The sequence below is a fragment of the Agelaius tricolor genome, unplaced genomic scaffold, assembly GCF_023055355.1.
Source record: "Agelaius tricolor isolate 1412-34295 unplaced genomic scaffold, bAgeTri1.0.p SCAF_17, whole genome shotgun sequence".
Lineage (NCBI taxonomy): Eukaryota > Metazoa > Chordata > Aves > Passeriformes > Icteridae > Agelaius > Agelaius tricolor.
In genome coordinates, this window is record NW_027269277.1 from 8092463 (window position 1) to 8118577 (window position 26115).

At 40.4% G+C, this 26115-nt stretch overlaps 1 protein-coding gene across 3 annotated transcripts in view; it reads right to left on the reverse strand.

Moving 5' to 3' along the window:
- The window catches only part of KLHL13 (kelch like family member 13), an 81067-nt gene that overhangs the window by 47955 nt on the left and 6997 nt on the right, over positions 1-26115 (reverse strand). The window contains exons 1-2 of one of the 3 annotated variants that reach the window (XM_071442332.1): positions 22758-22822; positions 14966-15024 (exon numbers count right to left, since the gene is read on the reverse strand). The exons of 1 other annotated variant lie outside the window; for it this stretch is intronic. In XM_071442332.1, coding sequence (XP_071298433.1) covers positions 14966-14985 — 20 coding nt within the window. In that variant the 5' untranslated portion in view covers positions 14986-15024; positions 22758-22822. Of the gene's footprint in view, positions 1-14965; positions 15025-22757; positions 22823-26115 lie in introns of those variants that run through there. One more of the 3 variants, XM_071442331.1, reaches the window with a different exon arrangement.

The following is a 26115-nucleotide window of genomic DNA, read 5'->3' on the forward strand; positions in this document are numbered from 1 at the left end:
TATGTTACCATACCAATAACTTATTGTTTTGTAGCACTTGCTAAAGAGCTTAAAAGAAACAGGAATTGGTCTCATTTTGCAAATTGATAAAGCAAGCTATTCAAACAATGTGTTCATGGGAAACTGGGATTCTGTAAAACAGTTCAGGGAAGAATTTCACTGCACACATACTGGAGAGCCCCTTTCTTCCCCCCTGCATTTTCAGGTAAACTACTTCCACCTTCTAAAACTTGACCTATAAAACCCTGCACACAAGGGTTTCACAATTTGAAAAAAAAAAAAAAAAAAAAAAAGGCAGATGGGTATACCTTTAAATAACTCTTTTAACTGCTAAGGTCTAAGCTGATGCAGCTATCCTTAGATCAAAATTCCACCAACAGCTTTAAAATCAAGCGCAGTAGCATCGCGTGCTTTTCTTGCAATCAGAACACTTTTAGGAAAACCAGTTGTGCCACCTTCTGGTATTCACATGAACTACACACCAAATATTTTAATACCTTCCCATTTTAAATGGGAAAAAAACCCCAGTACAAACAGAAAACTCACTTTATCTATGAAAACAATGAAAAATGCTACTTTTTTATGCTTTGGTTGATCTGTGCAACATCACAGCCAGGACTAGCTAGATTGGACTAGTTTGTACCCAGCCTTGAAGTCCTAAGGCTGTACCACCCAGGAGATGGATTTGATGGTCCTTAGGGGGCACTTCCAAACAAGGATATTCTGTGACACCTCCTGACAAACACAGCACCCTTCCCACACATTACCTGGTCTGAGCCATGAGCTGTTCTGCTCTTTGCCCCATCCTACCAGCTGCAGCAAAGAACTGGGAAAGGCAGAGAGTGACAAGGATGAGAAAACCTGTGGAATGACTTCTGTACAAGAATCGACTTCCAGATTTGAATTAACAGCATGGAAAGCAGAGAGGAAAGAAGAAATACATTCAGAGTAGGTAGTGTCACAAAAAGCATGGTAAATGTGGGGTCCTGATTCACCTGCTCTCCAACACAATAAAGAGAAAGCTTTACATGAAACTAGCAGGTGTTTGGTGGGGAAAAAAAAAAGAAATTGAGGAAATGTCTTCAAGAAACATACTGCAGCTATCCCACCAGCAGCAGCTCCTCAATAACTGTTTATTACAACACAGAGTCACTGAAGCAAAGTGAGAAAAACAGTTTAAACCAGAAGTGGTTGTACCCAGGGCCCCATAGGTGACTCCAGCACTCAAGCAAACTTCTCCACCTTTCCTCTCACTACCAAAGCATCCCCAATACTGCAGTGGGACAGACACATGGCTATGTAAAAACAACTGTAAATCCCCTTCCTCCTGTATTACACCTGGATCTATAATTAACTCTGGACTGATAAAAATACAAGGGAAGATGTGTTTAAGCTATGACTTCAAGACATTTTTGATCACTTCCAATCTATGCCTTCAATACAAAACTGTTTCTAGATGTCAAATTCCCACCAACAAGTTCTGGAGCAGAAAAAGCTTCAGTGAAGGAAGAACGAAGGCATAGAATTAGGTATGAAATAACATTAACAAATTAAGTGAACAACTGACTCCAAAGTGTGTCAACTGCTACCTCACAACCCCTCTCAAATCAAACATTTAGTGATTCTCCAATCTTAGACAATCTCTGACCAGAAAGTAGGTATTTCTGACTGTAATTTTCTGCTGTAACTTGGAACTACAAAATTTAACTATATGAATTTAAAATAGAATTTGGAAGTTTGGTGTAGGAATCAAACCCAAGACCATGCTGAGTCACTAATGTACCAACAGCAGAAACAAGGTAAGACAGCTGAAACACAAGGACATCTATTTGCATGCTGACAAACTTCTGCAAACCTCTGTATATTCTTTCAGCCATATTTACTCAGCTCTCTGCAGTATGTGTCCCATGGTATAATCATTTTCTGGATCTCTAAACAAAGCAAAACTTACATTAATCAAAGCTTTCCTTTGACATGTTCTTCCTAGTGCAGGATATTTTACTCCTTCTGAAGTTTGGCATTTTCATTTTCTGGAGATGCTGAAATTACAATTTTGCCCACACAAGACAAGACAGAATGATAATACACAGGAGGGTATACAACACCATGAGAAATACAAAACATGATTTTCATCATAAGCAACACCATAAATCATGCTGCAAATAATATCTTACTTGCCTGAAAGATTTTACAAGAACCTCTGGGATAACTAATATAATAGCAGAGTTGCCCAGTAATACTTCAGGAGAATCATGAGAGTAACTCAGACCAGGCAGAATGTGACTGCAACCCCTGAACAAAGTCTTGCTGCATATTGCACAAAGTATTGCCAGGAAAATGCAATGCCAAAATCCCACATAACTAACTGTTAAAATACTTTTTTTTAAAAACCATGCATTAACATCAGTCATGTCTGAGCTTCTCCTGCCTCCCTGTGTATCTACAGATATTTAGAACTGGAACTGAGTAGATTCCTGCAATTTACTAAAGCATTTCTTCACTCACTTGGAACACTGATTCTAAATTTCAAACCCTATAGTGAAAGCAGCATTGGTGTCTAGAGATTCAAAGGCAATCTCAAAGGAGCTCAGTACTTTCATGACAGTAAAATCCTTGAGAGCTGAAGCTTTGGAGGCCTTTGAACAGCCTATACTGAAAACATGAAAAGAAGGGAAGATTAATTCTGGAGACACATGGGAAATCTCTGCTGAGACAAACACACATTACTCCAAAAGCACAGGATACAGTGGTCAGATTAGGAAGGGAGGAAGGCAGGAAGGGAGGGCAGTAAACCAGATAATTATTCAATAGGGTCAGTACTGAATTCAAAGCAAAATGCAGTTGGGTAGCTTAAGATAAGATGAACATTTGCCACAAGAGTTTCTGTAAACACTGAAATCAAAACTGTTCAGTGAATAATAAACCTCTGCAGGGAAACCAAGAGTTACAGCAACTGTGAACCCAGGAGTTTTACATAAACACTGCTACAGAAGACTGTTCTTTCTTTAGTGCTTCTCATCAGATTTCTGTGAACTTGTGTTCTGGCTCATATCCTGAATCAAGCAACAACATGCACAAACATACCTTCTTCTGTTTGAGTCTTTCACTAAAGTAGAAATATAAGCAAACTACCGACACCTTGCTGTCCAAAAAGCAGCTGCTGGGGAGAAGTTTCTAAAACATGACAAAGTTTTGCTGGATCTTGAAATAAATGTCCATTCAGGGATATTTTTTTGCTGTGCGAAAGGGGATGTGCAGATGGCACTAATCAGAGACCGATTTATTTAAAAGAAAAGGCCTATTTGAAGACTACCAAGTATTTTAAATAATTCATTCAATAAATAGTTAAGAAGATTTTCAGAATTTTCAGTCATTCTATCAGGCACCTGTGTGTAAATAACTAAATACAGGATTTGCAGATAAGCAGCCTATTTATAATTGTCTTTTATCAACACCCCAGAACAACTCACAAGGCCCAGTGTGACTAAGCTTTTACTTCAGGGCTCTAATCTGATGAAAGTCTACAAAATCCAAAGGGCAAAAGTAAAATTAACTAAAATTACTGAGCCTTAGCCTTCTGGTGTTGAATGTACAAATTCTTTTTCACAGCAAATTCCAGCAATGTGATTCAGTTCATTTACCCTCCTCCCGAGGTCTGCATCAGTCTGTAACCCAGTTCACTGGCTGGAGAACAAGGCCATTGCTGTTCTCCAGCAGAGCTGCTCATTACTCCTGGAGCATGAACAGCAGAGCCATGGCTGCTCCCCCTGCACAGCAAGCCAGCAGCATCACACAATTACTGCTCATAGCCCAAGCCTCTGCCACACCCCAGTGCAGAGCAGCAATGAAAAGGATTTCTGGCTGCCAATGACAGACCAGGGATGTCCTGGCCAAGGCCCTGAGCAAAGCCCAACACAGACAAGCATGTACTTTGCTGGATGGGCCAAGCTCTAATTATCTGAAAACAGAACTGAGCAGAGTCACATTGGTGCTCTAATTACCAGGAGACAGAACAAGAGAGGAGAAAACCTGGCTGTGGGAGCACACAGGAACCCAGGCAAGGGCAAAGATGCTGCTCCAGCCAGAGAGAGCAGCTTGACAAAGCCTGCAAACTCCTCTGCTGCAGCTCTGGTGTTCTGCTGCACTCCCACATTGCTCTGACTCACCCCAGTCACATCAACTTCAGCAACAGCAAACAGGGCTTTGCTCCTTGTCCAGCTGGGCTTCTGAGGGACCTGCTGACTTGTTGATACATGCATGACCTCTGTGCTCTCTGGGACAACAGAAGCAAAATGAGATTTAACACATTCTCCTTAAATTAAGTTTCCTCCTGGATCCTTGGTTGATCCACCTCCACCTACGTGGCTGTCAGCTTAGATTCAGCCACCCTGAAACAGGTGAGCTGGAGCAGAAGAATGAAAGCAGAATTCAGGAATTTGGAAGAGGGTGGCTGCATGCTGAAAATGTTTGGAATCCAACATGATGGAGCTGGATGTGAAAACATAGCTTGGGAAAATGGAAGGAGATTAGCAAGATGCTCAAGTTTCAGCAATGCCATAGGAAGGTCAGGCATAAATATACACACAATATTGTGACAAGGCAGAAGAGCAGTAGTTATATATATATATATATATATATATATATATATATATATATATATATATATATAAAATAGTTATATGGCGTTTTTCCATGAGAGACATGGACATTTAAACAGTGACTTGTCATGTTCTGTTGTTAAATCTGCTATTATCTGCAGGAATCATACTGATGTCTGGATTTCAGTGTTTATTTACAGGATTGGAAGTCACCAGGCTGTAGAACACACTTTTAAAAACTGAGCTGTTTCCCTGAAGAGCCTTCACTGGTCCTGCAGGATACCTGTATAATCCCTCTGAAGATCACATGAAAACTTAGTAGTTGCTTCAACTTTCATTCTCCAGGACTGGACATTAATGCAAATATAACCCAACACTTCTCATTATTACAAGATGTCCTTAACAACATTAGTAAGCTTAGGGTGCAGCTCATTAAAACAGATCAGGTTCAGATGCAAAACTGATCCCTCCATACAATGAGCACAAGCAGGACTGTTTTTCCAGCACAGTCTCCACCACTGTGTGATTATTTTCCAAGATATGACTGATTTTGCATCCAAGTGAACTGCAACCTGAATCAGAGACATCCCAGATGTCCAATGACAATGGAATAATGGGAAATGTATTACCAAGCTGCACACAGGAATATACACAGGCAGAAAACCTCTAGCATTAAAAAAGAGTGGAAAGACTAATTTTTGAAACAAGAGAAGTAATTTTTGAATGTTTTGTACATTATCAATTTAAGAACTATGCCAGTCTGTACCCAAAAGTGATACACACAATTTAAATATGAGGTCACAATCAATAAATTACATCCAGAGAAAAAAATACCATACTCTCTCTCAAAGGGACAATGCTATACACACAATGGGAGTAGATTATTTTAGATTTAGGACTTTAAAGCACCTTATCATAAGCACAAAGTTGCTTTGGTTAAAGCCCTTCTTTTTAACTTGATGCATTCAAATAAACAGCAAACAGAGCAGGGAAACAATTACTCATAACCTACAACCACCACTCATCAGGAGAACGACTACAATCAGCAGACACCCACCCACCCCAGTGACAGAAGACAGAGAGAGGAAACAAAAGGGAAAGTGACAATCAGTATGAGATTACACTGCACTGCTAACAGGTGTCATCAGATGGAGAACTTTCCAAAGTCAGCTTTCCAGAAAAAAACCTGCTTACAGTGTGCTGAACATCCTACAAGCCAGCCAGACCTTCCAAGCAGCCAGGGCAGTTTGCAAGCTCACCTATCCCAGTAAAAGCAGCAGCTGACCTCCTTTGAATGAAATATGAACTATTTTAGATCCACACCTCTCTGCCTCCCACATGAAGTTCAAGTTGCAAACAGTTCATGTGCAAAAGGCACTGGCTCACAAACCATGCACTAAAGCTGCCCTTGGACAGATGGCAGGACCCACAGCCATGTCTAGAGGAAACTGAACTGCATTTAACCCAGAAACATACCCAAACCACAACCCAGCTTTTAAATATGAAAGAGGATGTTTCTGCTTTGAGCCACTGGTCTTTCTTCATGAAAAAAAGAAAAAACAGGAATACACTTGTGTCATGTTTCTATAAATTCATTAAGCCTGGATGTTAATTTCTAGTCACAGAAGAGGAACTTGGGCATTTTTATCAAATATTCCATCACAAAGAAAATATTACTTTTACGTAGTCAACCTTGAAAAAAATTACAGATACTTTCTTTTAATGCAAGTCAACACTAAAGCTGCAAGTATTCACTCTACCAATTCCTAGGTCATTTTAGTGGTTGGTTGAAAACAAAGATTATTTGGAGAGCTAAAAGCATTTACAGGAGAAAAACTTTTTACTGAAGAGGTTCATTCTTCCATTGAGATTAAGAAACCTTTACCCCTTAACAAGCATAAACACTGTCACACACACCATACTGAGACCAGATGTAACAAAAACCAGTGCCCAATAAATACAGTAAGAAGTTTGTCATTGCCTTAAAAAATATTCACTGAATTTTCTTCTAGTTCTTTATCTTCTAATTTTAATTCTTACATGAATATATTTAAACAGGCTTCACATCACAATGCCAACATTCACATTTTGAATGGCAGTGGACTTCTAAAGTACTTAAGTGCACATGCCTGGGAACAAAGGACAAAATCATGAACCTAGTGAGGACTGAAAGCACTTATCACTGCTATGAACACAGAGATGTGTTCATCTGCTAAATAAAATGAAGTACAAAAGAGTAACTTGAAGGAAGTAGGACTGAGTAGGTACTGGTTGGGATTACTAGAGACTGGAAGCTTTCAGAGATGGAGAGAACACATACATAAGAACTCTGATCTAAGGAAAGCTTTTATAATTCTTTTTCTTCAGAGTTTCACAGAATTATTCATTAAAGAGCCATTTTCCACATGAAGCAGAAACATGACTGACCAAAACACTGCTCAGAGGTTGTGTGCACTCAGAGTGCAAGAATGAAAAGTGAAACTTGAGACTGAATATGCTCAAATCACCATAAATGCATCCAGCAGACAAAAGGCACTTGTGTGCCTGTTTTGGGAAAAAAAAAAAAGGCAGAAAATATATTGCTTCTATTCCAAGATCAAACCTATAAGGAAAAATCCCCCCGGAAGCAGCGAGCAGCATACAGATGAGTTTGGTCATTCTTCAAGACTGATTCAGCTGCTGCCAAAACATAACTTTAGTAATTTCAACTGTTGTCCTATGAATTCTCTATTTAGACTGAGACAAAAGTACACTAAATCAGTCAGTGAAACTACAGAATCTATTAAGATTTCTTCACTCCAAATTTGCTAAAAGAAGATTGCTTAATGTCAATACATGCCTTGGAACAGAAATAATTGAGCATTTATTCTTAAGATGAATGCTCAAAACAGTTTTATTAATCTAGTTAAATGAAAGGTTTAAAATGCCATTAGCAATCCAAAGGAAAAAAAGTGGAAGTCTTAAATGGCATTAACAGAAAATTCTAGTCATGAATGATGCCTCTTGCTGCAGCAATAGTTTCAATCACCTATAAAGGAAAATAAATCCTACCAACATACTGAAACACTAAACACTCATAGCCAGGCTGTTACATTTCATACAGTGGTGAGGAAAGGCACATGATGGATCCCTGTCACTTTCTCAGACAAACACTAAATCAAAAGAATCACTCCTGACAGGATGTCAGGATATAAAGTTCCTTTACAAAGTAGTGTCAGAAACTGTTGTGCCAGCAGCACATTTCATCATAAACTTATGACCCCTAATCTCACCTTTTCCATGTAAGTATGATGTCCCTATTCAATTGCAAAATTCATGAAAACTAATAAAGTTGTTCATATTTGAGCATGCAGCTCAAAAATTGTATACAGAAACATACTGCACTACAAAAATATTTCTTTTTCTTGTTTCTTTGAAAGAATGAACCCAGTAACTCCAACATAAATTAACCACATCAGCCAAACTACCATTATGGGTGTGCAAAGTACAGCACAAGATAATATAAACAATGCTATAGCTTCTATGTCCATATTATAAAAGAACAATTATGTTTTAAGTGAGGATTTAATTTCTAGAAAAGACACTGAAATAAGGTTGCTGGAATTTCTGTTGGGTTAAGGCAATCAACTCTGCATTAAATGACTACTGAAGATCTGTGGAGTCCATCTCCTGTTTACCATAAGAAATTAAGACTTGTGGTTTCAAAAAAGCATCATAGAAAACCACAAAACAGATGAGACATTCTAAAATACAGAATCACATCGAATCACAAGTTTCCAATATCTAAATGTAGAGAAGATGGGAACTGTTCCCTTCACAAGGATACATTTGTCTCATTTTTCCATCAAAAATCTCTCTTGAAAACATGTTAAGAACTAAATTATTATCCAATTAAAATCAATATTAAGTCATTTTTTATCACCATAAAGCATTCCAGACAATGAAAATATTCTGTATTACAAAATACAGAAAAAGGGGGGGGAACCTACTAAACTTTACTCATTTTTCTCTTGCCAACAAAGCATCAAGAATTAAAACTCAAAAGCTGAACCAGGTTTTCAGACATTTTAATATTATAAAGCCCTGGGTGAAAGTGACAGTATTTATATCAAAATAATCTTCTCATTTCTCTTCTGCCCACATGCTACCTCGAGTTTTGGGCAGATCTTTATTTATGCCTTTTATCTTGCCTGCAGCAGTACATCACTAGGGACGTGCAGTTTTGCCTGACTGGTAATTTGCTTGCTGGGAGCACTAAAGAAAGAGTGTTTTGTTTGCAGGATCCTGTCCCTTGGCATGAAACTGAACACATAGGAAACATGAAGGGTGCTGTTTCTCTAAAATACTCACACATTCAGAACAGCAAGGGCCTTAAATAAATGCAGTTATATTGCTAATTTTTTTTTTCAATTTATGTCATCAGTTAGGATAAACTGGGTAAGAGCCATCTGCTAGAAGTGTATGCTGCAGGTATAAAGAGTTACTGGCAAATAGACAACCATTTTCCAAAACTTTCTCTACAACATCTTCAAGATGCAGCCTTTTCTGCCTTGCTATCTAGTCAGGTAAAATCCATTTTTCACAAATTAAATTGTTCTGGCTTCTGACAAGCCCCACATTTCCTAATCTTTGAAACTACTCAAGTGTCTTCCTGCCTTGTCTCTTCAGCCACATTAATTTACTACAGCACATCCTTCCAAAACTCCTGCTTCTCTCACTACAACCAGCATGAAAATCTGCTTTCTGATGACCTACAGGGCTCAGCTTTGCTGGTTTTGCAGCAATTTTCCCCCTCAATTAGATCAACCTTTGGCAATGCAGCCAACAAACACTTCTGTGTTCTCTTCCATGGGACCCCTGACACACAAAGGCGCCAGAAAAGAAGAAGCAACAATAATTTCTCCTTCAAAACAACACCAAGCTGGCAATGGCACTCAGCAGTCAGAGTGATGATATATGGCAACTATCACTGCTTAGGCACTAGAGTAGGGTTTGCACAGATCCCCAGACAACCCACAAGCTCTTACAGCAAGAATTGGGAGCTCCAGGCTGGCACAGCACGGGCACAGCTTTAGAAGTGCAATTAAGCAGCAATTGTTAAGGTACCACTTTGCATCTTGCAATCCCATTACAAAAACTTGGTAATCTCTGATCAAAAGGCACCAAAACTAACCATGACTGAGGGGTGCAAGCTGACTGCAGAGCACTCTGCTAGCACAGCACCAGCAGAGACTCAGCCTTCCCATCACAGGATATCCTGATCCAGCTGCAAACACCCACATGCAACATCTGTTGAGTCAGGGCTGCTTAGGAGCAAGGATTACAGAGGGCATCAGACAACATTTTAAAAAATATTCCCCATGGACTTTTCTCTTTAACTGAAAATACTACAACACTGTTCCTTCTTACAAAAAGAAAAAAAAGATCAACAACAAAACTATTCAGTTTGGCTCCCTGAAGCAAAAGCAGTTTTTAATAGATTGTGCAAAACTGTCCAAAGACTAAATTTTAAGGAAGCTTTGTTAATTAAAAAACCAAACACACTTCATCTTGCACTGAAGAGTTCATCAAAATTCAGCTGTAGGCAAAGTCAGCATGTGTTGGATCAGTTCAGACTTCCTGAAATGCCATTTACAAGCAGTGAATTTCAGGTAAGCCACATACACAAAAAAGGAAGTGAGACTAATGGAACAAGATTCACTACAATGAACTCCAGAATACAAAACCATATTTTAAATCAGTGCAAGTAATTCTTGTTTTATGTAAACCATTCTACTGCAAAATCAGCTTGTACAGCACACAGAACACTGCTAAAGCAGCATAAACACCTGCCTTGTGAAAAATACACCCTGGCAAGCAGGAGGCAACCCAGCAAAGGACACATTACCAATGAGCAGAGAGTAAAGCTCCAAAAGATCTATTGCTTTGCCCTCACCATCCTAAAACACCTCCCAAAATAACTCAGAAGGACACCTGTACCAAATCAGAATCCAAACTGCCTCACTGCACAGCCACTGCTACCTTTAATAAGGCATTGTACAGCAGCAAAATAAAACTCTTGTGCTGTTACTTGGAGAAAGGAAAACCCTTCTACAGTCTTAATGAAATCTAATCTATCATCTCAAAACCATTGGGCAATTTCAATCCCTGCATAACATTTGCAGGAACACAACTGTGCTTCTGTGCTCCCAAGCTGCACAGGATTATTTCACTGCCTAAGTACACTGGCATCTTGGCTCTCATGTCAATCCCTGTCTTGGCAGTTAGGGGCCAATTCCTACACTGAGCTCCAAGAGGGACAAGTCTGACAATACCAGAGTCTTTGTAAAATTTCAAAGCAAACAGGGTTGCATTTTACAGAAAGATTTATGTAACTTATGTTTCAAAGCAAATCTGTTAATACATTCAGGGAGATATAGGACAAAGCATAGCTGGAACACATTTTACAGAAATTTTAATCCACTATCTCATGTCTGCCACAAGTCATCTGAGACCCCTCCTCTCTTTGTACATTACTTCTAAAGTTTATCTGCTCCAAATGAGCTTTTCTGTCCATTTTCATGGCCTAGAAGATGAGACTGCTTCCACCCTGTGCCTTGTGTCTAAGAGAACAGAGCTCAGCCTGCTGCAGCCTCAGACAGAGCAGGGACAGAAACTCTTCCCACCAACACCTCACCTTAAATGGGGCAGGCACAGAAACCCCCATTTCTACGGCCAGTACATGACCTCAGTCAGGGCTCCCTGCAAGGACAGCCTTTAACCACTGCACTGAACAGAAAGCAGCAAAAACCAGAATTTTTACAATGCTGAGGTATGTGTATTAATAGTGTCATAAATGAAATATTCTTCTGAATTTTAAGTCAGATGATCAACTTTTTCATGCCTGGATTTGCATAATGAACCAAATTTAAACTCACATATCTATGGTGAAATTAATCAAATTATTATTAGTTGGCCCAAAAGCATCTAATCAATTTATAAGTGCTCTTAAAATGTGAACTTAGAGATTTCCCATCTCTTCAGTATTCTGTAAAGGACTTTCATCTGCACTTTCCAACCCTCATAAAGCCTTTCCCTGATATAAGTCACCTGTGGCTACAACTTATTAAAGCTCATTCATCATCACCTACACTTAATAAACCCACAGTGATGAAATAAACTCTGCTGACAAAAGGTTGATTAGATAAGCATTGCATGTAAGAAAAAAAACTGTACATAAGAAATCCAGCAAAGTGAAAGAAAAACCGGGATTGTCTCCACAAAGACAACAGGACCATGACATTTGGATCCCACCTTTTCCTCCCTACCAAGAGAAAAAAATCCTATGAATTTCAAGCTATGAAACCAGCTGCTGACTGTCAATTACTTTAAGAGCATAAAGCTTTATGTGGTTACAGAGAGGAAAGGCCAACAGAACACATGAATCAAGCCATTCATGAGGAAACAGAACAGCTTAGATCCAGCATGTCCCTTCAGTGCCCAGCCTGTCACATACAGTCCCTGGTCTACTGACTACCAAGGGCACAGCTCAAGCACCTTCTGCTATTGCACAACTTAGACTCTCTCAGACATGGGCAGAAGTCAAGCAGAACAAGGCACCCTCATTCAGCCTGTCCAGAAATAATCAGCATTGGGAATGCTGTGCATCTCTGCATTTTGGTTGAACTTCATGGTAAATATTATCCACTTAAGAATTCCACTCAAGAATTGATATTTCTGAAGTTTATTAATTTATGAATCAATATTACACAGAAAATGAAAAAGCTTTTATTGGACATTTGTTCTTCATTAGCTAAGTTACTTTTTAACTTAATGGACTAAGTTGCAGTGTATATTTCAAGCCCTTTAAAACCTTAGAGCATTCAAAAGGTGAAATGTTTTTCAATTTTCCACCAGAAATTCTACACATCAAGTACACAGTAATAACCACAAAAAGAACAATGGTAATAGGAAAAAACCAATTTCCTTTATATAGTACACAATACTTCTCAAGACATTACAGCATAAAGGTTAAAGCCAAGGTTATGATCACACAGAACTGGCAAAGGAACCAGTTCCTTCAGCTCCCTCCTGCACCAAAAGTTAAATTAAATTCTCAACTTATCTCATTATATTTTACACACATTCACCCTTGCAATAATGCCATAAGACCTAATGGAACTGTCCTCAAAGATATTACCTGTATTGCACTACTAATGCTGACACACAGTGTTAATGTAGGGAAATCCCAAAACACCCTTCATGGTGGGTGCCATTGGCTGTGAGCCTCATCCACTCAAGCATCAGAGCACAACCTGACCCAGCCCAGTGCTGAAGACCATGAAAAGCTGACTGCTGTGCAGCTGAAAGGTCCTTAACAGCAACCATCTGTACAAATCAAATATTAGCCCCACAAAATAACTGCGGCCTATTTTACAGAAAGTCTTTTCTGAAAATGACCTTCCCTGAAAATATAGTCAACATCTCTAAATAAGCTCCAGGAAAAATTTATGTATTATCAAATTACTGTAGCATCACCATAAGAACACTTCAAGGTATAAAGACTGATACTTGGAACATTTATACCTAAATTTCTTGTTTAATTTTAAAAAATCAAGTTCCAATTTTATTAAGCAGATAATATTAAAGAGATTTTTTAAAAATAATGAAGTAATGAAGAATATTGCATATTGTCATTGCTACTCAGCCAAGTGCAGCTAAAACTTCACAGACTTTGCCCACAAGAGATCTCAACATAACAGAGTAAATCGAATCAACACTATGTCCTGGGTAAGTCAGCTGGATCAGGACAAGGATTTCTCCTGCTGCTTCATAAAGAATCCAGCATCTGGCCAGGAGATTGTTATTAAAAAATCCTCACACAGCCTTCCTGAACCATCAAGCAGAGCCTGGAAGAAGACAAGGGAAAGATGACTACAAGCCAACATTATCTTTAAGCTGATTTTTTCTTCAGTTGAAAGCAAGACAGGCTTTCAGATCTGGCACTATTTGCAGATGCCAAACCAGAATGAGGACATTAAGCAATAGTGACTTTTTTTAATTAGTTACTTCACAAATCACAAAACCGTATCTAAGATAATATCCAAAAGTCTCCAGGAAGAGGGAAGGCTAAAAACCATTTAACCTTTCTCTTAGATCCAGGTAACAAGAAAGGCAAGTTCCTGTGTAGGAACCCAGACTGGTTCCTACCTAGGAGTTGAGGCAATTACTAGTCTGTTGTAATAAAAGGATTTTTCTTCAAGAAAAGAACAAAGAAAAATTTCACTGTGTAGCTTTAATGATATAAACATAGGAAAACTTAGAAATCAAGGTGCCTGAGGTAAGAGCAGTTCTTCTAACTTGAGCTCTTCCTTGCCAAGAAAAGCCCTGAAGTTGTCCACAAAGGCACTATTCTCCTAGATAATTATCATTAGAACAAAGCAGCAGCTCCAGAGTATCAAAGTTTATGGTTTAAAAGAAAGCACTCAAGAACACATTACTCATATTATACTTACACACAAAAAAAAGAAGCACAAAGGCTATCACGGAAAATCCTAAAATAACATGCTGCTTTAATTCACAACTGTTACTGGAAATCTGGCAAAAAAAAGGAAACACTGGGACTAATTACTCCAAAGGAATGCTGGCTGAGGAGCCTATAGCACTAAAAGCACAGCATTTTTATGGAATCCATCTGAAAAATAAGACATTGCATCACCTAATTGTGCTCTCTAAAAACGACTTTGTCTCCACAAAAGCAAATCCTTTAAGTACTTCTTTAGGTACAGTTATATTCCACCATGGAGGTTCTTTCTTTCCTGTAATACTTTAGCAGTGTGGTTTAGCTGCTTGGTCCCAGAATATTGTTGTTTATTCCAGCAGAAAAGAACTGAAAACTTTAAGGAAAGCTTCTACTGACTGCTATTATTCCCATCATCTTTACAGCAGATATAGCAGATATGCAATCCAAAACTGGACAAGGACAATAAAATGTCAAGAACCTGCCATGCAGAATAAACTTCTATAAGAAACAAGTAAACCCTGCTAAAGGTTCCCCATGCCCACCATGTCAGGGGTTTTACTGCAGTCTAGAGCACTTTCAGCAGCCAATAGTAAAAGCCTTTGGTAGACTGATCACTTCAGACAAGTGAAGCATTGTGGTTAATCCCTTATGAAACCACAAATGGCTTTGTCCTCCAGCTCTTTCCTTCAACAATGAGCTTTGTCTGTGGTTCCCATGAAGGGCTCTACACTCACAGCTTCCCAGACCCAAATGAAACTTTTAGACAAATGGCATGGTTACTCTAAGTTAGAGAATTAAAAAAAAAAATAAATAATTCCCACATTAGCATTTTGGGCTTTTTAGAAAACACACATCAGTTACTCACAAAGAGTCTCTCCACATCATCTCTGACAAGCGGAAATATCTCCTCTGTTCTTCATGCACCTGTAGTCAAACAGAAAAGAACTGAAGCAGAGTCACAGACAGACATCCCCAAATAGCACCTGGCTCTCTGATCCCATGGATTTTCACAAAATGAACCAAGATTTGTTCCAAACATGCACAATCTGTTTCCCCACTTCACTTACTTTCTCTGGTAAAATTATAGAGATGAAGGAGCACAAAAGCAAGAAAAGTGCTTCCTGTGTGCATGCATTAGGCTGCTCTTTGCTGTGCAAACAAGGATGAATTATGAAAACTAATCAAGTGAACAGAGAGCACATGCCCTAGATTTTTCAAATAATCTCTTGGTTTAACCCAGTTGTTCCTGAGCCTGCCTATCCCATGAACAATTTACTAAAATGGAAGCTGTGACTCATTAAAGCCACCTTTTAAGGGAGAGAGAAATGGCTCAAATTATTTATAAGCAAGACGTAATCACATTAATTTGTACAGAAGAGGCCAAAATCTTAATGACTTCCATTTCTAAGATCTAATACAGCTGATAAACAAACTCCTAGTTCTTTTTTTTTTTTATGTCTCAGGAGTATGGTATCTTACAGCCTTTAACCAAAATGAAAGAAAAATGAAAGACTACAGACTATATTCTGGCTTGTGAAATCATACCTCCACTTGAAGGGACAGTGAAAAAGTTGTAACATTTCTATTTGCTGACATTTATTATTAGCAAACATTGAAAAATATAAACTAGGCAATACCTCTGAAAAGAGACACTTCAGCTTTTCGGTCTGTTATATATTTTACATTTATAAACATAACTGAATTATAAAAAATTAGTAGCTCTATGCACTGGGTATTTCTTTAAAGCAATTTGCTATTAATTCATAGCCCAAATAAGAAATTCATTTTCTTAGTCAATACTTTAAAGATACAGAAGCAAATTTTTAGATAAGGTCACAGTGGCAGCTTATATATAACAGAAAATAAAAGCTTCTGCAAATCATCCTCTCCCCTTCAAGTGCTCTGTACCATGACAAATAAAATTTTGACTTCAGAGAGTAGACACAAGCTCTCCTAATTTAAGAGCCTGTCTAAAATCTTATTTTGCTAAAGCAGACTTAGACATTTAGTGGAAGGAAATAGCACACAGTATTTGTAAGCATGAATTATAAATTCAGTGTATGCTTTGCAATACTTTAAACATGCCACAACTGAGACAGCATCAAACAGAATTGTTTAATAGCAGCTAACTTGCCCACTCCCTCCCACTGACACTACAGCAGCTGGCAGAATAAAGTGGTTCTTAACTCTTGATGTTGTTACACCTCAGGACATCCTCTTGTTTCAAATAAACTTTAGGTTCTTCTCTTTTAAAGAAGTCTGCTGAGTGAATGGGATGGATTTTATCCATCCTCCATCACAAAACTAGCACCCAAAAAGTGCCACATCACCTGAGCTGCTTTGCTACCATCATTACTCCATTATTTGTGAAGTCCTGTGTGATGTGTAGTGTGGTTCCTGCAATTGGGAATGGTGCTTAAGTCTCAGTCCTTGTTTTACCAACCTGTGGACACTACACAGGCTTCTCTAATGAGACCAATACATTACACAACAGTATGAAGGGATCAAAAAAAATTCCATGTTGAAATAGAATTTTTCATACTCAGAAAAATTTTTGTCAACTTTCATCTTTAGCAATAGAGCTTCTATCATCCTCAGTGTTGATTCTACATTCCCAGCATGTGAATATCAGAAATTCACACCTCTGCTTATATCTCTGCCACAGAATGGACAAATCTGATCACCAGCACAAACTTGCATGCCCCTGTCAGGAGCTGAATTTCTCACTAGTGTGCAAGGTCCTGAGGTCTCTGTTTTGCACTTGTAGCTGCTGTTATATTTTGCCATCATTCTTTCAGAATTGCCAAAAATAGTACATTTATTAATGAATAAGGATTCATTTCCTATATAAACCATTACATTTGCTCCAACCATCTTCAGCCTGAATACAGGAATACAAGAATACAATTTAAAAGAGGTGGGGTTGAGACCCATGTAAAATTGTTGAGCACTCCTGAGAAGTTAAACTACTTCTACTTCCAACTCCACAAGGCAAACACACTATATGCATTGTCAGATGCCACTGAATGCAGCTCACATGGTGGATACCCTGTGAAACTTATTTTTACGCCTGTAATTCATCTGTCAGGAAGCTCTAGATTATTCAGGGTTGATAGTGCACACTGCTTATGTAGGTTACTTGTATCAGTTACAGCCAGCTCTTCAGAAACAACAGCAAATGAGTGACACAAGGCATGCCAAGGAGTGACAAAGGGTGCAGGAAGCCATTGAATGAACAAGCCCACACATCCTCAAGGGCAAACGTGAGCATCCAGGGAATGTGAGAAACACCTGTCAGGTCAGAGGCCAGACCTCACAAACATCACTCCTACAGCAGGCAAGCTGGGTTTAAATGAGTCTCAGAAATCACACAGCAGATGCTGGGACTGAGCCTGACCCACAGTGGTAACACAGCAGACAACCTTCCTCCAGCACAGCAAACAACCTGAATCAAAGCTAACAAAACACAACAGCTGAAAAGCAGAGTGCTGGTGAAATGCACGGGAGCAAGAGGCTGAATTCTCCCTTGGGAACACCACTGAGGGCCACAGCCCCACCTCCTTGGTTTCACCCAACCACCCCTTGCCTACCTTGTGCTGGACCCAGCTGCAGAAGCCACCAGCAAGCAGCTGTGAGGGACAAGCAGAGCCAGCACAGCCAGTGCTGTCCCACCAGAGGGACAGGGAGATGCTGCTCTCCAGGGCAGCTGCAAACCCCCAGCACTCACTGGGCAAAGAGAGAAGGAAGAAGCACTGTCCCTTCCAGCAGCAACTGATTCAATCTGACATTGAACTGTGCTCTTAAAAGAATGGTTTTAATCTCTATATAAGTATAGTAAGAGAATCTCTCTCTAAACACAGAGAAGATATACCTAAAAAAGTATTATCATCTTAGAGGTCAGATGCAGACTATCCTGATGTAGGCAGTTTTCAGCATGGACTTCGTACACATTTCTGGAGAATAGCACAGCCTCCCAGTTTTTATAACAGGCATCAGAGCAGCATTACTCAAGAGCACCATTACCCTATATCAACTATTACCTGATAATCATTACCAAGTAGAATAATTTACTGACTTCCACCCATAAACCAGAAGTATATAAGTACTTAAACATTTTCTATAAAAATTGAGTCCAGACACAAAAGTAACCCAAAATTATAGACTATAGAAAATATAACTGAAGCTACCAATTAGCTTCAGTCAGACAAAGTGCTGTATTTTGAAAAACTCAGTGTCATAAATGAAGCCAACAGTCAAAATACAACTCTAGGTAGCAGAACAGATCTTATCCTAATGGAAATTTTGCAATTGTGAAGAAGTCTTACCCACCAAAAGCAGTGCTACCATGCTTTACAACGGCAGTTACAGAATGGCCTTCATTAATGTATTTTAAAAATATGTTTGATAAAAATTTTATTCAACATATTCTAGAAACACAAAATAAAGCAAGCTTCAGCATGCTCACACAAGCTTAGAAGTCTTCAGTGATACTTCAAGTATTAAAAAACCCCAAGCTTCTTGGTATAGTATTTCACTCACACAGAAAGAGAAAACAGTTCCCTGAAGCAGATAGAGTCATTAATATACCACATATAAATCACACCTAAGTAAAACACCTGCAGTTTAAAATGGCACCAAAGGCAAGAAGAAAATGCTGGGTTTCTATTGAATAGCTGTGCTAAGCCTGACAGACCTAGGTTGGATGCCCTTATATTACACTCTCAACACTGGGAGCTTCAGCAATTACAGCACAGCATAATCCAGTCCCAAGGAATGAATGGACTTCTCTCCATTCCCTTGAGCCCTAACGAGATCATCTTCCCACACAGCAATCCCAGCCTGGGAGAGGGGGACAAGGAACAGGCTGCAGATGACACACTGCAGTGACAGTGAGTCTAAGATGCCAGCACAGGGAGGGGACAAGGATGCAGCAGGGACCAGTGCCCCAAAACACAGGAAAGCAAGAGTGAGACAAGCCAGCTCCTGCAAGAGCCACGATGACCTGACAGGTTAGTGACTCACCCGGGTTCAGCTCTGCTCCTGGACAGCAGCACTGCTCTGTCTCTTCTGCCCTTGCCTCAAACATCTGCACCCTCTTGTCATCCCCAGCTGCAGGTCCAAGCATTGTTCAGAGCTGTGCACAGCACCCAGATGATCTATCAGTGGCAGCTGCCCAAAATGCTGTTGTCCTGCCTCTGCTGCTCCTACAGCCACAATGCAGAGCAGGCCCCTACCAGTGGCAATGCCCACAACTCCTGCTGTCTGCCATGTCCAGACAACAAAGCAGCTTCCATGCCACCCCTCTCCTAAAGGTAACATGAGCTTCTGCCTCCATGCTTATGACTGGAGGAAGGTTTTCAATCATTATCTCCCCAGAGTGCTGACAGTACAAATTTAGGAGTCTTACCCCCCATGGATTGCTTCCATTCTCCAGGAGCTCCATTCTGGACAGTCTGTGTCACAGATTTAGAGGCACCAACTGGCACCAACTACTCTGGAAGTGTTAATGAAAAGGCCAGTTCACATCAGACTGGAAACAAGTGATGAAAACAGGAAGTAAAAGCCTGTGAAACCTCCTGGTAAAACAATGCACACACACTTCAGCAGACTGAAATCTTCCAGCCTTCACAAGCAACTCCCAGATAGCCAGTATACATTACCTGGCAATAAAAGCAAAGAAAGTTCAGAACATTAAAGTCCATTTTCCCATTCTCTGCTGTAAACCTTTTGGCACCCTCTCCTACATCACATACCAGAGTATCAGAACCACCTGCATCACTGAGAAATTGAATCCTTGGTATTTCCTAATTGCTACCATTCAAGTATCCTTATGGCAAGGCACCTTGGAATCACTTTCAAGCCTTCCCTCCTGCTGTTACTTCCATCAACAATGTCCTTTACCTGGACGCTTCTCCTAATCTACAAATGCAAATAAAGGCCTCAGAAGAATGCTCCTAGGTGAAGTTAGTCCATATGATCTCCAACAGCAGGCGTCCCAATTGAGCAGTGCTGTTATGGGCAAAGGTGGGAGCCCAGGGAACACCCGGCTGCAATAACTTAGAGGCATCCACGGTCCTGTGGTGTCCTTGTGAGGCTGCTCTGAGCTGACCCTGAAATGGCACCAGCACTGAAATGACTCGCGCACACCCGCGCACACCCGCTCACTCACGCACACCCACACACACTGGCGAACACTCTGGCACACCTGCTCACACTCTTGCACACCCACTCACACTCGTGCACACCTGCTCACACCCGGTCACACCCACTCACACTCTTGCACACCTGCGCACACCCTTGCACACCCGCGCACACTCACGCACACTCTCGCACACCCACTCACACTCTTGCACACCTGCTCACACCCACTCACACTCTTGCACACCCGCGCACACCCTTGCACACCCACTCACACCCATGCACACTCTCGCACACCCACTCACACCCTTGCACACCTGCTCACACTCTCGCACACCCGCTCACACTCTGGCACACCTGCTCACACTCTGGCACACTCGCTCACACTCTTGCACACTCTCGCACACCCGCTCACACCCTTGCACATCTGCTCACACTCTTGCACACTCACGTACACTCGCTCACACTCCTGCACACCTGCTCACACTCCTGCACACTCACTGCCTTACCCTAAGCCTCACAAATGACACGAGAGCTGAGTAGGATGCACTTCCCATGTTGGTCATTCAGCTTCAGTTAGTGGCACATGGATGTTTTCTAACACAACAGCTTTAAAAGCAAAATGAGATTTGGATTTCTGATGATACTTGTGCTAGAAATGGACATTACGAACGTCCCAAACTCAAGGACCTTGAACACCAGTACAACAACAGTCCAGCATTTTTGGCTCAAATAACCACGCTGAAGGAAAGACCAGTAGAGAAGCCACAGAACCTTTAGATAACTGATTAGAAGGTAACAAAAAAACCCAGGATCATTCTAGATGTCCCAACCTCTCAAACAGTCAATTTGCTAAATCAGACAGTTCAAAACGAAGCAATGCTTTACCTCTGAGCAGCACAGCTTAAATTGTTAGCTCAGTCAATCTACAATCAGAAAAAGTAAACTGAAGCTTTAGCTGCATTCTGGAAAAATTTCAAATCTATTTAATATTCTACAAATATATACGTTTATCTTTTTCAGGTAAGCTGAACAAACTTCTCAGAAAGCCAAAAGTAATCAGTCTTAGCAGAATCTGCTGGAGTGACATACCCTACTTTGTACAAAGCACTAAGCTTCCTGTGTCTTTATCAGCTCTACTAATAAAGAACATAAAGGCTCTGTGATTTGATCTACAAGAATTTAACAATTATAGTTTGTTCATCAAATGAGAGTCCTGATATTTTCAAGATATTCACAGTGCCTAACGTCTCAAGGATATAAACCAGCTTTTGAAAGCCCTTGGGAAAAAACTGCTCCCATGGAAGAATTAAACATGACATGGTCAGAGTCCTACAAAAGAAAATAAAATATGTTTTCAATTTAACATTTGCATGTTAAGTATTTACAGTGCTGTGAAGAGTTTAGATTACAGGAGTTTTCAAGAGATGTACATTTTCAATGGACTAGATCCAAATTATTATATGTAACAATACAAAAGCCTTCTAATTTCTGTCCCAGTGAAGGCTGACAAATTGTGTAGGTTTTCTGCAGACACTGTTGATACTTTGCAAATATATTACTCACCCACACAGTCTCTCAAGTAATCTATTTTGTACCAGGAAAATTAATTAGAATAATTTTCAATTAGTTAATTTAAGGATGTCTACTGCAACATCTGGAAAAGGCTATGTAAAGAATACAGAGCATGTACATACATGAATATTTACACATCCTTCAAGCTAGGAAGTATCAGGATACCAACAACACAAAAATATCTGAATATTTTGATCGACACTCAAGAATATCTTCAAAGCTATCTTGCTTTCTTGGTTACACAAACTGTTTAATCAACCTCTGTTACACACTAAGTTCACACTAAGAAAAGCACCACACAAAAGTGGGACAGGAAAGCTCAGAGTGGAGACCTAACCAGCCAGGCTACCTGTGCAACAGCATCAATTCAGGAGCAGTGGCAGTGAAGGGACACTGCCTCCTGGCAGCTTCCTCCCACAAACTGCATCTGGAATTCAGCCTTGAGCACTTCAAAATTCATTTTTTTTCCTTCCACTAATTTATCTAATCACATTTCAATCCAATTTGCACTCAAGGTATCCCATCACAATGGAGTCTTGATATAATTATACACTGGTAACAATGGAGTCTCACAATATAATTACTCATTGCAGGAAAGCATCCTTCAGCTACCACCTCAATAATTTCTTAATGCACCACCCCTAGCAGCTTCCCACCTCCAATGCCATACTGACTGCAGAGACCTCCCCACTTGATAATACTTTTTAGGCATATATTCTCTGTATTTAGAGTAATAATGCACAGCTTCCCAAAGAATGCTCCCCTGCTGGTCCACCCCTCTGACACACTCTGCTGCCTCTTCACTGCCTGGAAAGCTGGGAGCACCTCCACACCCAGCTGCACAATGTGTGCCTGGTTGTGTTAATTGAACAGGAATTGTCTCACTGGGGTTTAGTCACTAAAAGAAAATTATTTGCATACACAAAGTATCTCAGCTTTCTTACTGTTCATGGCAGGATCCCAGGGCTATGTTTCTCCATTCCCAAGCAGTCCAGGTTAATTTTGACATCTAGAACAAGGTTTGGGAAGAGAAAAAAATTGTCACACACGTTTGCACACTATTATCCACTGTAGATGTTATTTTAAAGAACTGCAGGGTAGAGCATCTCCAACAGAGTTAACTATTGGCTCCTGCAGCCCTTTGAGCTCTGTCTCTAGTGTGAGTGGAAAATTGGACAGCCCTGCTTCTTGCCTGAAGGGAAAGTTCACATAACTCACTAAAAATCTGTGGCATCCTGCTCTTTTCCACGTGTATGGAATATTTCATACAGAATCCCACAAGATCACAGCTCCACAGAAAAATCTATTTCAACAGTAGCACAGAAGAAAAAAAAGCCAGATCTAATTTTTGCCTTGAAGCTACTCAGGCAGACACTGTTTCAGAACCACAGCCACCACTTCATGTCAATCACGAAGTGCACACAAGCCACAGGAGGTACAGAAGTCCTAACAGAAGTAATACCTTGCACCATGATCCCAAGCCAAGCCCCCTTCTCACAAATTCCCCCCAGCAGCTGCTACCACAGCAGGAAGCTCTGCTGGGCTTGCACAGAGAGCAGCAGTCACAGCAGAGCTGAAATAGCACAAAGTTACAGTGAAAAGTCATCTTACAGCCATGAACAATGGGATAGAGGGATTTAGGAGGAGACACTGCACTTCTTTTTAATGCTGAAAATACAGCACAACCAATTCGAAAGGAGAACAGCAGGCAGTTACCCCAAAACACAAGGAGCAATCAGCAGTGCTGTTATTTGCACTGGCATTAATTTTTTTAATTAGTTCTAACATAAAGCAGAGTGAAGAAATGCTGGCAATAATGCTGCTGGGTTTCATTTCCTCTGCATTTCCTCTCAGAAAAGAAAAAACCAAAAACATTGCACTTGGCAACCCATATTCACACCATTAGCACCAGAAAGTGAGGGTCACTTCTACAATTCAATGAATGAACAGTATTTTTTTTTCAATTACAAGCCCTTGCCAATCACATTATTTATCCAGTTAAAACAATAAAGCAATGCTAACAACAAAATCACTAGGAAAGTGCAAGTTAACCAATAACAATGGATCAGAAGTACTATGGGACATTTAAAGTTTTGAACCAAAACAATGGGTTTACCTGAAGATAAGGGGCTATGGCAGTCTCATTTTATGAAGCTTTTGATACTCCTCCTTAAAGTGTGTCACATTGTTTTGCTTTCATATATGCACAGCTATGGATAGCAGCAATCAGAATGACTCAAGTTCCAGAACTAAAATACCACTGTGTCAGAAATGGCACACACAATTCACCAGGAAGCCTCTCATACAGTTTGTTTTGGCGAAGAAGGCCAGAAAGACATGAAGTTAGAAAGCAGTTTTTGGTGGTTTCTTACTCCCTTTAAAACCAGGAGTAAGATGCAGCTCCCCCCATGCCCTATGAGGACATTTTGCCCAACCTGCAGGGTGGCAGAGCCCTGTCAGCTGCCCCAGTGACACACACGAGCATTACACTGCAGGGCCTGGTGAAAGGCTCTTAGTAATGACAATCTCAGACAATGGCAGACTTGTTAGACACATCTGGGATGGCACTGAAACAATAAAGTCAATACAAAGACAGCATTTTCTCCTCTGACCCATTCATTTTTTCCTCCTCCCATTTGTTTTTCTGCCATTATTTATTCCTGACTCCTTGTTTGAGACTGTGAAATGTTGTCATGCAACCTCCTACCTTGCACATTCATGTTTTCCAGCCCAAGTCCCTCCTAGCATTAATTTTACTAATGAATAAAGAATCTGGACAAGTAGAGGGAGCTGGTTACAACCAAAACATGGATTCTTCTGTACACAGGTGGGGAAGACAAGGCACTGCTGCACAGCAGCCCCACACCACGTGCCCTGGCACCAGGCAGCACCACCACAAGGGTGCCAGCACTGCCATCCCCTGCTTCCACATGAAATCTGTCTAAATTTAATCACTTCTTTCACTCCACACCAGCAGATCATTACAGCCTAACCAGAAAACACAGACATTCCCCATGAGGATGATGAAGTGGAATTTTCTTATTTCAGCTGTAATCACAGGGTTATTTGCAGGGACAAACCACATTTCTGCCTCCAAGCAGCCCTTCAGCTTGTGAACCTCTGCCCTAGGTTTGGATCTCCTCCTCTAGGAACAGCTGTGCCATGGAAGAGCTCAGCACCCTTGGCTGCTTGTCCCTGCTCTCTGCCATAAGGCTCCAGCTGAGCTGCTCTTAAGTACTTTCTAACCTATTTACTCAGGATCAACCAATACAAAGAGTGATTATTTAGGCTGTTAAAGCCACTCCAGCTTATTTTGGTTGACATTCTGCAGAAGAGCTCACATAAATGTCTAAGCTGCCAGAGTTAAGGTTTACAACCCCCTTACTGAAGTATTTTCTGCTCCTACAAACTAGGAATGATATCCAACAGCAAGAGAAAGCCAGCAGCAGACAAGAAATCCCTGCTGTCATCCCAAAAGAAGCCAGGGCATTTGGCACACTCATCATCACTGAAGAAATCAATTTTAAGAGGAGGACAAGTCCAGTGTACATCTGTTCAGCCCTTTCTCTCAGAAAAGACATAACTTGGAGCTCCATGAGCCAGGAGAGCCATGTAAGCACCTACAGTAACACTTAACACAAACCCCTGCCCTTAGAGGAAGGCAAGACATGCTGGTAAAAGTCCACCACATCACCTTAAGGCTACAAGAAAGAGACAACTGTCACCACCACAGGCTGGACTACTCGCTTACTAAGGCATTACCAACAGTTGTAACAGTTCCTATACACAGTCATACCCAACCCCACCCACTGCCACCAAACACCAGGAAAAAAAACAGTGGAAGAAAGACTACATCAGCATAGCAAGATTTGGGAAGGGAACAGAAACTGCCTTTTTGTTCTGCACATGGGAGGTGCTATCATAACGAGGTGCATCACTGTAGCTCTCAATTATCATCAGGCAGGCACACCAGCTAGAACACCATGAAAAAAAATAAGGAATTGCAGTAGGAACAAAATCTCAAGAGTCCTTACCTTCTTGCTAAAGGGAAGGGCTAGGGGAGTTCTACCATGGTTCATTTAGAGTCTCACAGCAAACTCCTCCACATATCAAAATTTACATTAAGACAAGGTACTAAACCATTCCTGAAAAAGATTTGCAAAGGTACAGGCCAGGCTCTCTTGTAGCAAGTGATACCACCAACATCACTGAGATAAATGATGAGTTTGCAGCACTTCTACCAACCCCAAGACAGGTGGTAACATGATCATCTCATTACTCTTATCCTTTAAATAACAGAAC